General features: G+C 46.2%; 1 protein-coding gene across 1 annotated transcript in view; it reads left to right on the top strand.

The window, feature by feature from the left end:
- The window catches only part of LOC116356838 (chemokine-like protein TAFA-5), a 67,229-nt gene that overhangs the window by 17,990 nt on the left and 33,564 nt on the right, over positions 1 to 15,675 (top strand). The window contains exons 2-3 of the mRNA XM_031803401.1: positions 4,937 to 5,086; positions 14,088 to 14,215. Coding sequence (XP_031659261.1) covers positions 4,937 to 5,086; positions 14,088 to 14,215 — 278 coding nt within the window. The remainder of the gene's footprint in view (positions 1 to 4,936; positions 5,087 to 14,087; positions 14,216 to 15,675) is intronic.

Genomic DNA, 15,675 nt, shown 5'->3' with positions numbered 1-15,675 from the left:
TGAATAGGGAATATTCCATTGATTCCACTGTGCCAGGCAGCTCAATCATGTGCAGCTGAATAGGGAATATTCCATTGATTCCACTGTGCCAGGCAGCTCAATCATGTGCAGCTGAATAGGGAATATTCCATTGATTCCACTGTGCCAGGCAGCTCAATCATGTGCAGCTGAATAGGGAATATTCCATTGATTCCACTGTGCCAGGCAGCTCAATCATGTGCAGCTGAATAGGGAATATTCCATTGATTCCACTGTGCCAGGCAGCTCAATCATGTGCAGCTGAATAGGGAATATTCCATTGATTCCACTGTGCCAGGCAGCTCAATCATGTGCAGCTGAATAGGGAATATTCCATTGATTCCACTGTGCCAGGCAGCTCAATCATGTGCAGCTGAATAGGGAATATTCCATTGATTCCACTGTGCCAGGCAGCTCAATCATGTGCAGCTGAATAGGGAATATTCCATTGATTCCACTGTGCCAGGCAGCTCAATCATGTGCAGCTGAATAGGGAATATTCCATTGATTCCACTGTGCCAGGCAGCTCAATCATGTGCAGCTGAATAGGGAATATTCCATTGATTCCACTGTGCCAGGCAGCTCAATCATGTGCAGCTGAATAGGGAATATTCCATTGATTCCACTGTGCCAGGCAGCTCAATCATGTGCAGCTGAATAGGGAATATTCCATTGATTCCACTGTGCCAGGCAGCTCAATCATGTGCAGCTGAATAGGGAATATTCCATTGATTCCACTGTGCCAGGCAGCTCAATCATGTGCAGCTGAATAGGGAATATTCCATTGATTCCACTGTGCCAGGCAGCTCAATCATGTGCAGCTGAATAGGGAATATTCCATTGATTCCACTGTGCCAGGCAGCTCAATCATGTGCAGCTGAATAGGGAATATTCCATTGATTCCACTGTGCCAGGCAGCTCAATCATGTGCAGCTGAATAGGGAATATTCCATTGATTCCACTGTGCCAGGCAGCTCAATCATGTGCAGCTGAATAGGGAATATTCCACTGATTCCACTGTGCCAGGCAGCTCAATCATGTGCAGCTGAATAGGGAATATTCCACTGATTCCACTGTGCCAGGCAGCTCAATCATGTGCAGCTGAATAGGGAATATTCCACTGATTCCACTGTGCCAGGCAGCTCAATCATGTGCAGCTGAATAGGGAATATTCCATTGATTCCACTGTGCCAGGCAGCTCAATCATGTGCAGCTGAATAGGGAATATTCCATTGATTCCACTGTGCCAGGCAGCTCAATCATGTGCAGCTGAATAGGGAATATTCCATTGATTCCACTGTGCCAGGCAGCTCAATCATGTGCAGCTGAATAGGGAATATTCCACTGATTCCACTGTGCAGCTCAATCATGTGCAGCTGAATAGGGAATATTCCATTGATTCCACTGTGCCAGGCAGCTCAATCATGTGCAGCTGAATAGGGAATATTCCATTGATTCCACTGTGCCAGGCAGCTCAATCATGTGCAGCTGAATAGGGAATATTCCATTGATTCCACTGTGCCAGGCAGCTCAATCATGTGCAGCTGAATAGGGAATATTCCATTGATTCCACTGTGCCAGGCAGCTCAATCATGTGCAGCTGAATAGGGAATATTCCACTGATTCCACTGTGCAGCTCAATCATGTGCAGCTGAATAGGGAATATTCCATTGATTCCACTGTGCCAGGCAGCTCAATCATGTGCAGCTGAATAGGGAATATTCCATTGATTCCACTGTGCCAGGCAGCTCAATCATGTGCAGCTGAATAGGGAATATTCCATTGATTCCACTGTGCCAGGCAGCTCAATCATGTGCAGCTGAATAGGGAATATTCCATTGATTCCACTGTGCCAGGCAGCTCAATCATGTGCAGCTGAATAGGGAATATTCCATTGATTCCACTGTGCCAGGCAGCTCAATCATGTGCAGCTGAATAGGGAATATTCCATTGATTCCACTGTGCCAGGCAGCTCAATCATGTGCAGCTGAATAGGGAATATTCCATTGATTCCACTGTGCCAGGCAGCTCAATCATGTGCAGCTGAATAGGGAATATTCCACTGATTCCACTGTGCCAGGCAGCTCAATCATGTGCAGCTGAATAGGGAATATTCCATTGATTCCACTGTGCCAGGCAGCTCAATCATGTGCAGCTGAATAGGGAATATTCCATTGATTCCACTGTGCCAGGCAGCTCAATCATGTGCAGCTGAATAGGGAATATTCCATTGATTCCACTGTGCCAGGCAGCTCAATCATGTGCAGCTGAATAGGGAATATTCCATTGATTCCACTGTGCCAGGCAGCTCAATCATGTGCAGCTGAATAGGGAATATTCCATTGATTCCACTGTGCCAGGCAGCTCAATCATGTGCAGCTGAATAGGGAATATTCCATTGATTCCACTGTGCCAGGCAGCTCAATCATGTGCAGCTGAATAGGGAATATTCCATTGATTCCACTGTGCCAGGCAGCTCAATCATGTGCAGCTGAATAGGGAATATTCCACTGATTCCACTGTGCCAGGCAGCTCAATCATGTGCAGCTGAATAGGGAATATTCCATTGATTCCACTGTGCCAGGCAGCTCAATCATGTGCAGCTGAATAGGGAATATTCCATTGATTCCACTGTGCCAGGCAGCTCAATCATGTGCAGCTGAATAGGGAATATTCCATTGATTCCACTGTGCCAGGCAGCTCAATCATGTGCAGCTGAATAGGGAATATTCCATTGATTCCACTGTGCCAGGCAGCTCAATCATGTGCAGCTGAATAGGGAATATTCCATTGATTCCACTGTGCCAGGCAGCTCAATCATGTGCAGCTGAATAGGGAATATTCCATTGATTCCACTGTGCCAGGCAGCTCAATCATGTGCAGCTGAATAGGGAATATTCCATTGATTCCACTGTGCCAGGCAGCTCAATCATGTGCAGCTGAATAGGGAATATTCCATTGATTCCACTGTGCCAGGCAGCTCAATCATGTGCAGCTGAATAGGGAATATTCCATTGATTCCACTGTGCCAGGCAGCTCAATCATGTGCAGCTGAATAGGGAATATTCCATTGATTCCACTGTGCCAGGCAGCTCAATCATGTGCAGCTGAATAGGGAATATTCCATTGATTCCACTGTGCCAGGCAGCTCAATCATGTGCAGCTGAATAGGGAATATTCCATTGATTCCACTGTGCCAGGCAGCTCAATCATGTGCAGCTGAATAGGGAATATTCCATTGATTCCACTGTGCCAGGCAGCTCAATCATGTGCAGCTGAATAGGGAATATTCCATTGATTCCACTGTGCCAGGCAGCTCAATCATGTGCAGCTGAATAGGGAATATTCCACTGATTCCACTGTGCCAGGCAGCTCAATCATGTGCAGCTGAATAGGGAATATTCCACTGATTCCACTGTGCCAGGCAGCTCAATCATGTGCAGCTGAATAGGGAATATTCCACTGATTCCACTGTGCCAGGCAGCTCAATCATGTGCAGCTGAATAGGGAATATTCCATTGATTCCACTGTGCCAGGCAGCTCAATCATGTGCAGCTGAATAGGGAATATTCCATTGATTCCACTGTGCCAGGCAGCTCAATCATGTGCAGCTGAATAGGGAATATTCCATTGATTCCACTGTGCCAGGCAGCTCAATCATGTGCAGCTGAATAGGGAATATTCCACTGATTCCACTGTGCAGCTCAATCATGTGCAGCTGAATAGGGAATATTCCATTGATTCCACTGTGCCAGGCAGCTCAATCATGTGCAGCTGAATAGGGAATATTCCATTGATTCCACTGTGCCAGGCAGCTCAATCATGTGCAGCTGAATAGGGAATATTCCATTGATTCCACTGTGCCAGGCAGCTCAATCATGTGCAGCTGAATAGGGAATATTCCATTGATTCCACTGTGCCAGGCAGCTCAATCATGTGCAGCTGAATAGGGAATATTCCATTGATTCCACTGTGCCAGGCAGCTCAATCATGTGCAGCTGAATAGGGAATATTCCATTGATTCCACTGTGCCAGGCAGCTCAATCATGTGCAGCTGAATAGGGAATATTCCATTGATTCCACTGTGCAGCTCAATCATGTGCAGCTGAATAGGGAATATTCCATTGATTCCACTGTGCCAGGCAGCTCAATCATGTGCAGCTGAATAGGGAATATTCCATTGATTCCACTGTGCCAGGCAGCTCAATCATGTGCAGCTGAATAGGGAATATTCCATTGATTCCACTGTGCCAGGCAGCTCAATCATGTGCAGCTGAATAGGGAATATTCCATTGATTCCACTGTGCCAGGCAGCTCAATCATGTGCAGCTGAATAGGGAATATTCCATTGATTCCACTGTGCCAGGCAGCTCAATCATGTGCAGCTGAATAGGGAATATTCCATTGATTCCACTGTGCCAGGCAGCTCAATCATGTGCAGCTGAATAGGGAATATTCCATTGATTCCACTGTGCCAGGCAGCTCAATCATGTGCAGCTGAATAGGGAATATTCCATTGATTCCACTGTGCCAGGCAGCTCAATCATGTGCAGCTGAATAGGGAATATTCCATTGATTCCACTGTGCCAGGCAGCTCAATCATGTGCAGCTGAATAGGGAATATTCCATTGATTCCACTGTGCCAGGCAGCTCAATCATGTGCAGCTGAATAGGGAATATTCCATTGATTCCACTGTGCCAGGCAGCTCAATCATGTGCAGCTGAATAGGGAATATTCCACTGATTCCACTGTGCCAGGCAGCTCAATCATGTGCAGCTGAATAGGGAATATTCCACTGATTCCACTGTGCCAGGCAGCTCAATCATGTGCAGCTGAAGTATTTTGCACTGCATAAGGAGTGTAGGATTCCATTGAAGACAGACAATGTAATGGACTCTTCCTTTGTTGTCTCTGCAGGCCAGTTGGCTGTGGGCACCTGTGAGATTGTGATGCTGAACAGAGACAGCAACGTGCCCAGATGCACCATCGCCCGTCAGACTGCCCGCTGTGCCTGCAGGAGAGGCCAGATCGCTGGCACCACGAAGGCCAGGCCAGCCTGCGTCGACGGTAAGTGTCAACAATTGCGGTTAGTTTTCAGAAATCCTCATTGGAGGATTTTGGATTTCATGCTTATTCCCTGGTTCTAGGAATCTACCAACTGGGATTTCTGGAAAAATAGGTAATTTTGCAACCCTAGCTGTATCTCTCCATGGTCATCTTCATCTTACATGGAGATCAACCACACTTGACCACCCCACTGCCCCAGTCCGCACTGCTCTGCAGTACATAAACAACAGGACATTTCTGGCGTATCTGGTACCACACAGTCTTTGTAATACTGTCTCTGGCTCCTGCGATGCTAATTAACCAAGAGAGAACTATGATTATAGAATAAGGAAATTGATTATTATTGGCTGCTAGAGTTGTAATGGTTCACCGTGCTGGCCGTGCTGCTGCTCCAGTTTCAACTGTTCTGCCTGTGATTATTATTATTTGACCATGCTGGTCATTTATGAACATTTGAACATCTTGGCCATGTTCTGTTATAATCTCCACCCGGCACAGCCAGAAGAGGACTGGCCACCCCTCATAGCCTGGTTCCTCTCTAGGTTTCGGCCTTTCTATGGAGTTTTTCCTAGCCACCGTGCTTCTACTCCTGCATTGCTTGCTGTTTGGGGTTTTAGGCTGGGTTTCTGTACAGCACTTTGAGATATCAGCTGATGTACGAAGGGCTATATAAATACATTTGATTGGATTTGATTCACCAAACCCATGGTTTGGTACGTATTGCGGTTTTGGGGTCACGGTTCGGTTTCAGTACAGATGAAAAATTAAATGCCAATGTTCAGCATTCACAATGTTCCTTGCATAGTCTGTTGTGACCAGATTGTTATGTTGGGCCTCACAAGTTTCCACTCTGATGCTGCATTTGTAACCATGTGGGAGGTGGGGAATTTACCAGTTGTGAAGTCTTAAATACCAGTCGGATGCATTCATGTGATTTGAACTCTTTGGGAAATGCTGATTGGCTAATTGCCAACAAGCTGTGTCAACCATAAACTAAAAGTACAGCTATCATCCTTGAAAGCAAATTACAGAGTTCAAAACCACATGAATAGATTGCTTTTTATAAATAATGTTTTGTTGCATTTAACTGTTGAAAATGCCGATATCGTGTCAATTTCCTTAGTAGGTGAGAAGTGGGTGCTCAGGATGATCGTTTCAAGTTTTAATGTCAGATGCACAAATACAGTGAAATGCCTTTTCTTGCAAACTCAAAACCAAACAATTCAATAATCAAATAAGAATGGAATACTAGAAACATTTGGAAGCTCACCCCCTACCCCTTACCCTAACCACTATCCTTAAACATAACCAGAGACCATCCTAGAGAAATGAACGACACTCGGGTGTGTCGCATTTATGATTTCCCTTTTAAAAGAGGTGCGTTTTCTGTTCTACTTTTCAGAAGCTTGACTTGTTTATCGTGTGTGGTTTTTTCCTGAGTGAGTTTGAGACTTAGTGTTTGTTGTTTTTCAAGTGTACTGTGATCCTGCAACTACCATTTCTCAGTAAAGTATTATGTTCATCCTTAACCACTGATTCCTCATCTGGTCTCTCCTCTACTCCTGGGTCCAACCTCACCACATCACAGTAAGCTTCTGCCGCAACATGGTCCCAGCAGAGATCACCCAGATCCAGAATGCTAAAACCCACCAAGGAACACCGCTGGGGCGGCAGCAAGAACAACTCTCCCAAATATCGGAGACCCTTTGGGCACTTACAGATTCCCTCTTACAGATTACCTGGCCCAACAAAGGAGGAGCCAATGCCCAAGTCTCATCGCCCAGTGCTAAAAGCGTCGCCGTAGTTCCTCCAGAGAACCTGCACCGGGAACCCAACATCCCAGCCCCCGAGTGCTGTGGCGGCCACCCGGGAGGATGCAAGGGGGTTCCTCCCTCAGCGTTCTCTGGTGTTCGAGCTACCGTCTCCTCGTTCCACATCGATCGAGCCATGATCTCCTACATCATCACTCTGCTCTCAGGCCAGGCCCTTGCGTGGGCAACGGCGATGTGGGAATAGCAGCCACCATCCTACAGTTCCATATTAGCCTTCACTGCTGAGCTGCGACGAGTCTTCAACCACTCAGTCGGCGGAAGAGAAGCGGCAAGCAGACTGTTCAACCTCGGCCAAGGGTCCAGACAAGTGGCTCACTTCACCGTTGAGTTCTTCACCCTCGCCGCAGAGAATGGGTGGAATACTGAGGCACCAGGGTCTGTCTAACTCCATCAAGGATGAACTGGCCGCTCGGGACGTGGGAGAGGACCTCGACTCCCTGATAATGCTGAACATCAGGTTTGACAACTGGATCCGAGAACGTGTGAGACAGCACCTTTTTGACACCAAACACTCTGGTTTCCGGGGGCACCCCAGCCCAGCAATTAGGAGCCCAGGCAGCTGGGACGCACAAGTCTGAGCCCACAGGAACGTGACAGGTGCATGCGCGGCGGCTGCTGCCTCTAATGCGAAGGTCTTGGCCATCTCCGTTCTACATGCCCAGAGTTGACGGGAAATGCCGGGGCTCACCAGGACAAGCTGTGCAGTTAGACCCCAGCTACCCGTTCACCGTCCAACACTACCCACAACCCTCCATTGTGACAACCGTCAGCACCACATTCGAACCTTCGTGGACTCCGGGGACTTGGATAATTTCAATGACCAAGACTTCTCCAGATAATTACAAATCCCCTGCGTGAAATCACCCATCCCTCTGTAGATTCAAGACCTCGATGGATGCCCCATCGGCTCCGGCCAGGTGGAATATCAGACCAAGCCCATTCCACCGCAGTTTAGGGTGAACCACTCTAAGACTTTTAGTTTTCTGTTGATTACTGCTCCCGAGAACCCCCTTATCCTAGGGTACCCCCTGGCTAATGCTACATAACCCACTCTTCTCCTGGTCAATGGGACACCTACTAGATGCCTAAGACCTCCACCAAAAATCAGGCTATAAATTCAGCTGTTTGACTCAAAAGGCATAGGCCTACAACGCAGTGTTTATCTACATTTTTGTTTAATTTATTCCTTCAGGTTGACAGTGCAAACTGAACCTGTAAGGTCCTGGGTGTCGTGAGGGTGAAATCAGGCGCAGGAAAGCAGAGAGTTCAATAAAGTGCTCCTTTAATGCACACACGGTGAACCACGGCCACCCCACTTTTGGGTGCTCAAACAAAATGCCCCAGACACAGGGAACGAAAACAGTCCAGCACTAGATACACGAACACGTACGTCTGTAGCAAACACCAGGGTTACAATAATCAATCCCGCACAAAGAAACGGGCGGGCCGGCTGACTAATAAAGCCCAACTAATTACAACCAACTCAAAACAGGTGTAATCAATAAACACATACGGAGGGGGAGAAAAGAATCAGTGGCATTTAGTAGGCCGGATGACGATGACCGCCGAGCGCCACCCGAACGGGAAGGGGAGCCACCTTGGGTCGGAGTCGTGATAGAGCCAAAGTCCCTGTACCGGACAGTTCGGTACAAATACATGTCCTTTTTTCTATGTTTTGTATTTCTATGTCTTGGCCTGGTATGGTTCTCAAGTAGGGACAGCTGTCTATCGTTGTCTCTGATTGAGAACCATACTTAGGTACCCTTTTCCCCCACCTGTTTTGTGGGAAGTTAACTTTGTAGTTACATCGCTTAATGGAATTACAGCATAGAGTTGTAGTGAAGGGTGGTGCTGTCTAAAGGAAATACCTACCACAGCGCAAATGCAACTGATCATTACTTGTGATACCGTAGTGGGTTTGGGAACTTTGCCTGTAAATATAATTGTGGAGGTAAATGGAAATGTAGAGGACTTCATGGTTTGATGGTTATTCAGATTCTCTTTCTATCATTTTCTCCTGCTCCCCCCCCACCTCACTGTACTTGTGCCTGTGACATTAAAACTTGAAATATCATCTTGACTTCTCCCACACTCTGATGTCACCTACTAAAGAAATGGCCTCTATAATGGCATTTATGACAGTTAAATGCAGTCTGGGTGGGGGGCCATGATGACAGGTGTCACAGCTCTCCCTATGTGACTACTTTACCCCGGGTGATATTCAGAAGGACATAAAGTTCGAAAACGTTTTAAATGGAAAAATAAAATGACCGTAGCACCACTCCGTAGCATCACTCTGTTTAATAACGTTTTTTTCCTATTGGACACGACCCAGCTGATTCAGTCCGTCTTCCAGCCAGGCTTTGCTATAGCGCTCTGTTGGTCCCTCTGATGCACACTTTTTTAGCCCTTCAGCAGTTGGATTTGGCTGTCACATAATATAATCACATCTACGTTTATGAATGACTGATCAATCTATGCTTTGTTATGTCTGATGGGTCGTGCTGACAATCCAATTTGCAGAGGGAAATTGAATTGTCGGGCTGGATAGCTGGACTTTTTCAGCAGATGAAGTGATTGAGCAGTAAGCTAAAGGGAATTTTCGAATACTTTTGTCATTAAAGCTAGGTCTATGTGGTCTTTGAATCCCTTTTTTACCCTTTTCCATTTCTAATATGATATTGGAAAACAGTTGGTGTTCAGTCAGCCTGTGTGTGTGCTGGTGTGCATACTGGCATGTGTGTGCACGACCATGCTAAGTCCCATGGAATGACAGATCTATACAGGACAGCAGTATCCAGCTCAAAGGGCCAACCTGACACACCCAATTATTGAAAACATGGACAAGGGGTTTACTTTACTGACATCATGTCACAATCACTAGGGACACAAATTCATTCACTCTCATGGGGGACATTTGCCACTGTAGTCCCTCTCTTTCAATTTGCCCACCATCATAAAGTCAGAAGGACCTTTTGGTAAACCGAAAGGAACAATAGTTCATGCCAGGTCCTGAGAGGACCGATTTAATATTTGAACAGACTTGAACACATACACACACACACACAGACACACACACCCAGTGTTTATTTATTTATTTATTTTACCTTTATTTAACCAGGTAGGCAAGTTGAGAACAAGTTCTCATTTACAATTGCGACCTGGCCAAGATAAAGCAAAGCAGTTCGACAGATAAAACGACACAGAGTTACACATGGAGTAAAAACAAACATACAGTCAATAATGCAGTATAAACAAGTCTATATACAATGTGAGCAAATGAGGTGAGAAGGGAGGTAAAGGCAAAAAAGGCCATGATGGCAAAGTAAATACAATATAGCAAGTAAAATACTGGAATGGTAGTTTTGCAATGGAAGAATGTGCAAAGTAGAAATAAAAAATAATGGGGTGCAAAGGAGCAAAATAAATAAATAAATTAAAATTAAATACAGTTGGGAAAGAGGTAGTTGTTTGGGCTAAATTATAGGTGGGCTATGTACAGGTGCAGTAATCTGTGAGCTGCTCTGACAGTTGGTGCTTAAAGCTAGTGAGGGAGATAAGTGTTTCCAGTTTCAGAGATTTTTGTAGTTCGTTCCAGTCATTGGCAGCAGAGAACTGGAAGGAGAGGCGGCCAAAGAAAGAATTGGTTTTGGGGGTGACTAGAGAGATATACCTGCTGGAGCGTGTGCTACAGGTGGGAGATGCTATGGTGACCAGCGAGCTGAGATAAGGGGGGACTTTACCTAGCAGGGTCTTGTAGATGACATGGAGCCAGTGGGTTTGGCGACGAGTATGAAGCGAGGGCCAGCCAACGAGAGCGTACAGGTCGCAATGGTGGGTAGTATATGGGGCTTTGGTGATAAAACGGATTGCACTGTGATAGACTGCATCCAATTTGTTGAGTAGGGTATTGGAGGCTATTTTGTAAATGACATCGCCAAAGTCGAGGATTGGTAGGATGGTCAGTTTTACAAGGGTATGTTTGGCAGCATGAGTGAAGGATGCTTTGTTGCGAAATAGGAAGCCAATTCTAGATTTAACTTTGGATTGGAGATGTTTGATATGGGTCTGGAAGGAGAGTTTACAGTCTAACCAGACACCTAAGTATTTGTAGTTGTCCACGTATTCTAAGTCAGAGCCGTCCAGAGTAGTGATGTTGGACAGGCGGGTAGGTGCAGGTAGCGATCGGTTGAAGAGCATGCATTTAGTTTTACTTGTATTTAAGAGCAATTGGAGGCCACGGAAGGAGAGTTGTATGGCATTGAAGCTTGCCTGGAGGGTTGTTAACACAGTGTCCAAAGAAGGGCCGGAAGTATACAGAATGGTGTCGTCTGCGTAGAGGTGGATCAGGGACTCACCAGCAGCAAGAGCGACCTCATTGATGTATACAGAGAAGAGAGTCGGTCCAAGAATTGAACCCTGTGGCACCCCCATAGAGACTGCCAGAGGTCCGGACAGCAGACCCTCCGATTTGACACACTGAACTCTATCAGAGAAGTAGTTGGTGAACCAGGCGAGGCAATCATTTGAGAAACCAAGGCTGTCGAGTCTGCCGATGAGGATATGGTGATTGACAGAGTCGAAAGCCTTGGCCAGATCAATGAATACGGCTGCACAGTAATGTTTCTTATCGATGGCGGTTAAGATATCGTTTAGGACCTTGAGCGTGGCTGAGGTGCACCCATGACCAGCTCTGAAACCGGATTGCATAGCAGAGAAGGTATGGTGAGATTCGAAATGGTCGGTAATCTGTTTGTTGACTTGGCTTTCGAAGAGCTTAGAAAGGCGCGGTAGGATAGATATAGGTCTGTAGCAGTTTGGGTCAAGAGTGTCCCCCCCTTTGAAGAGGGGGATGACCGCAGCTGCTTTCCAATCTTTGGGAATCTCAGACGACACGAAAGAGAGGTTGAACAGGCTAGTAATAGGGGTGGCAACAACATCAGCTGAATGGATTTGGGAGAAGGAGAAATGGGGAAGGCTTGGGCGAGTTGCTGTTGGGGGTGCAGTGCTGTTGTCCGGGGTAGGAGTAGCCAGGTGGAAAGCATGGCCAGCCGTAGAAAAATGCTTATTGAAATTCTCAATTATGGTGGATTTATCAGTGGTGACAGTGTTTCCTATCTTCAGTGCAGTGGGCAGCTGGGAGGAGGTGTTCTTATTCTCCATGGACTTTACAGTGTCCCAGAACTTTTTTGAGTTAGTGTTGCAGGAAGCAAATTTCTGCTTGAAAAAGCTAGCCTTGGCTTTTCTAACTGCCTGTGTATAATGATTTCTAGCTTCCCCGAACAGCTGCATATCACGGGGGCTGTTCGATGCTAATGCAGAACGCCATAGGATGTTTTTGTGTTGGTTAAGGGCAGTCAGGTCTGGGGAGAACCAAGGGCTATATCTGTTCCTGGTTCTAAATTTCTTAAATGGGGCATGTTTATTTAAGATGGTTAGGAAGGCATTTTTTAAAAATATCCAGGCATCCTCTACTGACGGGATGAGATCAATATCCTTCCAGGATACCCCGGCCAGGTCGATTAGAAAGGCCTGCTCGCAGAAGTGTTTCAGGGAGCGTTTTACAGTGATGAGTGGAGGTCGTTTGACCGCTGACCCATTACGGATGCAGGCAATGAGGCAGTGATCGCTGAGATCTTGGTTGAAGACAGCAGAGGTGTATTTAGAGGGGAAGTTGGTTAGGATGATATCTATGAGGGTGCCCGTGTTTAAGGTTTTGGGGAGGTACCTGGTAGGTTCATTGATTATTTGTGTGAGATTGAGGGCATCAAGTTTAGATTGTAGGATGGCTGGGGTGTTAAGCATGTTCCAGTTTAGGTCGCCTAGCAGCACGAACTCTGAAGATAGATGGGGGGCAATCAGTTCACATATGGTGTCCAGAGCACAGCTGGGGGCAGAGGGTGGTCTATAGCAGGCGGCAACGGTGAGAGACTTGTTTTTAGAGAGGTGGATTTTTAAAAGTAGAAGTTCAAATTGTTTGGGTACAGACCTGGATAGTAGGACAGAACTCTGCAGGCTATCTTTGCAGTAGATTGCAACACCGCCCCCTTTGGCAGTTCTATCTTGTCTGAAAATGTTGTAGTTTGGAATTAAAATGTCTGAGTTTTTGGTGGTCTTCCTAAGCCAGGATTCAGACACAGCTAGAACATCCGGGTTGGCAGAGTGTGCTAAAGCAGTGAATAGAACAAACTTAGGGAGGAGGCTTCTAATGTTAACATGCATGAAACCAAGGCTATTACGGTTACAGAAGTCGTCAAAAGAGAGCGCCTGGGGAATAGGAGTGGAGCTAGGCACTGCAGGGCCTGGATTCACCTCTACATCGCCAGAGGAACATAGGAGGAGTAGAATAAGGGTACGGCTAAAAGCTATGAGAATTGGTCGTCTAGAACGTCTGGAACATAGAGTAAAAGGAGGTTTCTGGGGGCGATAAAATAGCATCAAGGTATAATGTACAGACAAATGTATGGTAGGATGTGAATACAGTGGAGGTAAACCTAGGTATTGAGTGATGAAGAGAGAGATATTGTCTCTAGAAACATCGTTGAAACCAGGAGATGTCATTGCATGTGTGGGTGGTGGAACTAATAGGTTGGATAAGGTATAGTGAGCAGGACTAGAGGCTCTACAGTGAAATAAGCCAATAAACACTAACCAGAACAGAAATGGACAAGACATATTGACATTAAGGAGAGGCATGCTTAGTCGAGTGATCAAAAGGGTCCGGTGAGTGGAGAGGTTGGTTGGTGATTTAGACAGCTAGCCAGGGCATCGGTGTGAGGAACAATCAGTGTTAATTAGCGTCAACAAATACTAATGCTAATTCATTGTTTTCCGGACAGATTATATGGCGAGCACAAGAGTGGCCATCATTACATTACATCTAGACTGATGACATTCAAAGGATCTAATCAAGAACCCCTGATTGTGAAATACTTATTTCACGCTCTCCTCTCTCTTCATATTTCTCTATCTAGATGTCTATCATCTCTCTCTCTCTTCACTCTCTCATACTCTCCTTGCTCTCTAAAGTGTGAATTTAAACATTGATATACAGTAGCTTAATTGAGCTTGGTTCTAACTCTTGGTCCCACCCTCTCTCTCCCTCTTTCTGTCTCGCTGTCTCTCTCTCTCTCTCTCTCTCTCTCTCTCTCTCCTCTCTGTCTCCTTAGTGCGTATCGTAAGGAGTAGACAGTGGTGTGAGATGGCACCCTGCTTGGAGGGAGAGATGTGTGGCCTCCTCTTCAACCGCTCTGGTTGGACCTGTACCAAAGGTAGTGGCCACATCAAGACAGTCACGGTAAGACGTAGCCTTACAGTGTCATGTATGGAGTACACATTGAAACATGCAACTGCCATTAGCGTTGTAACAGGAATGGAGATAGAGGAATTTACATGGATTTTGAATAATGTGGATCTGTAACTGTTCTGTTATCATTGGTTGTAAATAACTTTGATACACAATTATTATACAATAAGTGAAAGACAGAGAAAGGGAGTGTGTGAATGTGCATGCATAAATAAATAAATAAATAATATTTCTCCTGTTCCCAAGTCCAAATTTTGCCTACATTTGGTGTATAATTTTACTGCCTATTCCCTATTCGCACGGGACTAGTTGGTTATGTAGCCTATTTATTGCCGCAGAATGTCTGTTATTCCAGAGGACGATTTGGATGGGACGCATTTTTTCTGCCCCCTGTAATAAAAAAATATGTTTTCTGTGTGAAGTATTTTTCTTTACCCCGGAACTGGAATCCCCCAACAGAAGCTATCCAGCTAACTAGCTACTAGCTAGTAGTCAGCTAACCACTGCTAGCGGTCATCAGCTAACCTTTAGCTCAGAAAGCTCTCACCAGTTTGTACAACGCGACTCAAACCAGAGCGTACCAGACCTATTTTCTCTCCATATCCCCAGATTCCCACCGCAAGCTCTGAACCTTTTCACCGGATCATCACAGCTAGCTAGCTGCAATCTGAGTGATTGTCTCGAAGCAAGCACCAATTAGCCTGGAGCTAACCCATGCTAGGCCCATTCTCCCGGCTAGCTGAAGAGGCCCATCAGCCACTCCTGGGCTACAATACCCGGACCCCTTATACTGCCGGTATGAGACACGGAACACCGCCGATCCTTCATGACTGGATTAACGACGTAACCCGCTCGAGGGGGTACTGAACTGGCCCCTATGCAGCGACGTCCCCTGAATGCCCATCTGCTATCCATGGCCCGCTAGCTGCTCGCCGAGGCCCGCTAGCTGTCGAGAGCATATTGGACTGTTAGCTGAACAGATACATCAGCCAATTTTTTGGGCCACTATACCTATTTTGCCAATTGGACTTGGACCCCTCTGCTACTCGGAACTCTACTAATCCATCACAACTGGTCTATCGATGTCACCACACGCGGAGGCTAAAACAGACTTTCCTTCTTCTCGACGTCCTTCTAAGGCCCTTCTGCTAGCTTGCTAGGCCCGGACTGCTAGCTGTCTGAATTGCCATGTCTTCAGCCAGCCCAACCATTCACTGGACCCCTATGATCACTTGGCTACGCATGCCTCTCCCTAATATCAATATGCCTTGTCCATTACGGTCCTGGTTAGTGATTATGGTCTTATTTCACTGTAGAGCCTCTAGCCCTGCTCAATTTGCCTTAACCAACCATTTAGTTCCACCTTCCACATATATGGTGACGTCACCTGGTTTAAATGTCTCTAGAGACAATATCTCTCTCATCATTACTCAATGCCTAGGTTTACCTCT

The sequence above is a fragment of the Oncorhynchus kisutch genome, linkage group LG24, assembly GCF_002021735.2.
Source record: "Oncorhynchus kisutch isolate 150728-3 linkage group LG24, Okis_V2, whole genome shotgun sequence".
In the NCBI taxonomy this organism is placed as follows: domain Eukaryota; kingdom Metazoa; phylum Chordata; class Actinopteri; order Salmoniformes; family Salmonidae; genus Oncorhynchus; species Oncorhynchus kisutch.
This window is presented reverse-complemented; position numbering and strand designations above follow the sequence as displayed.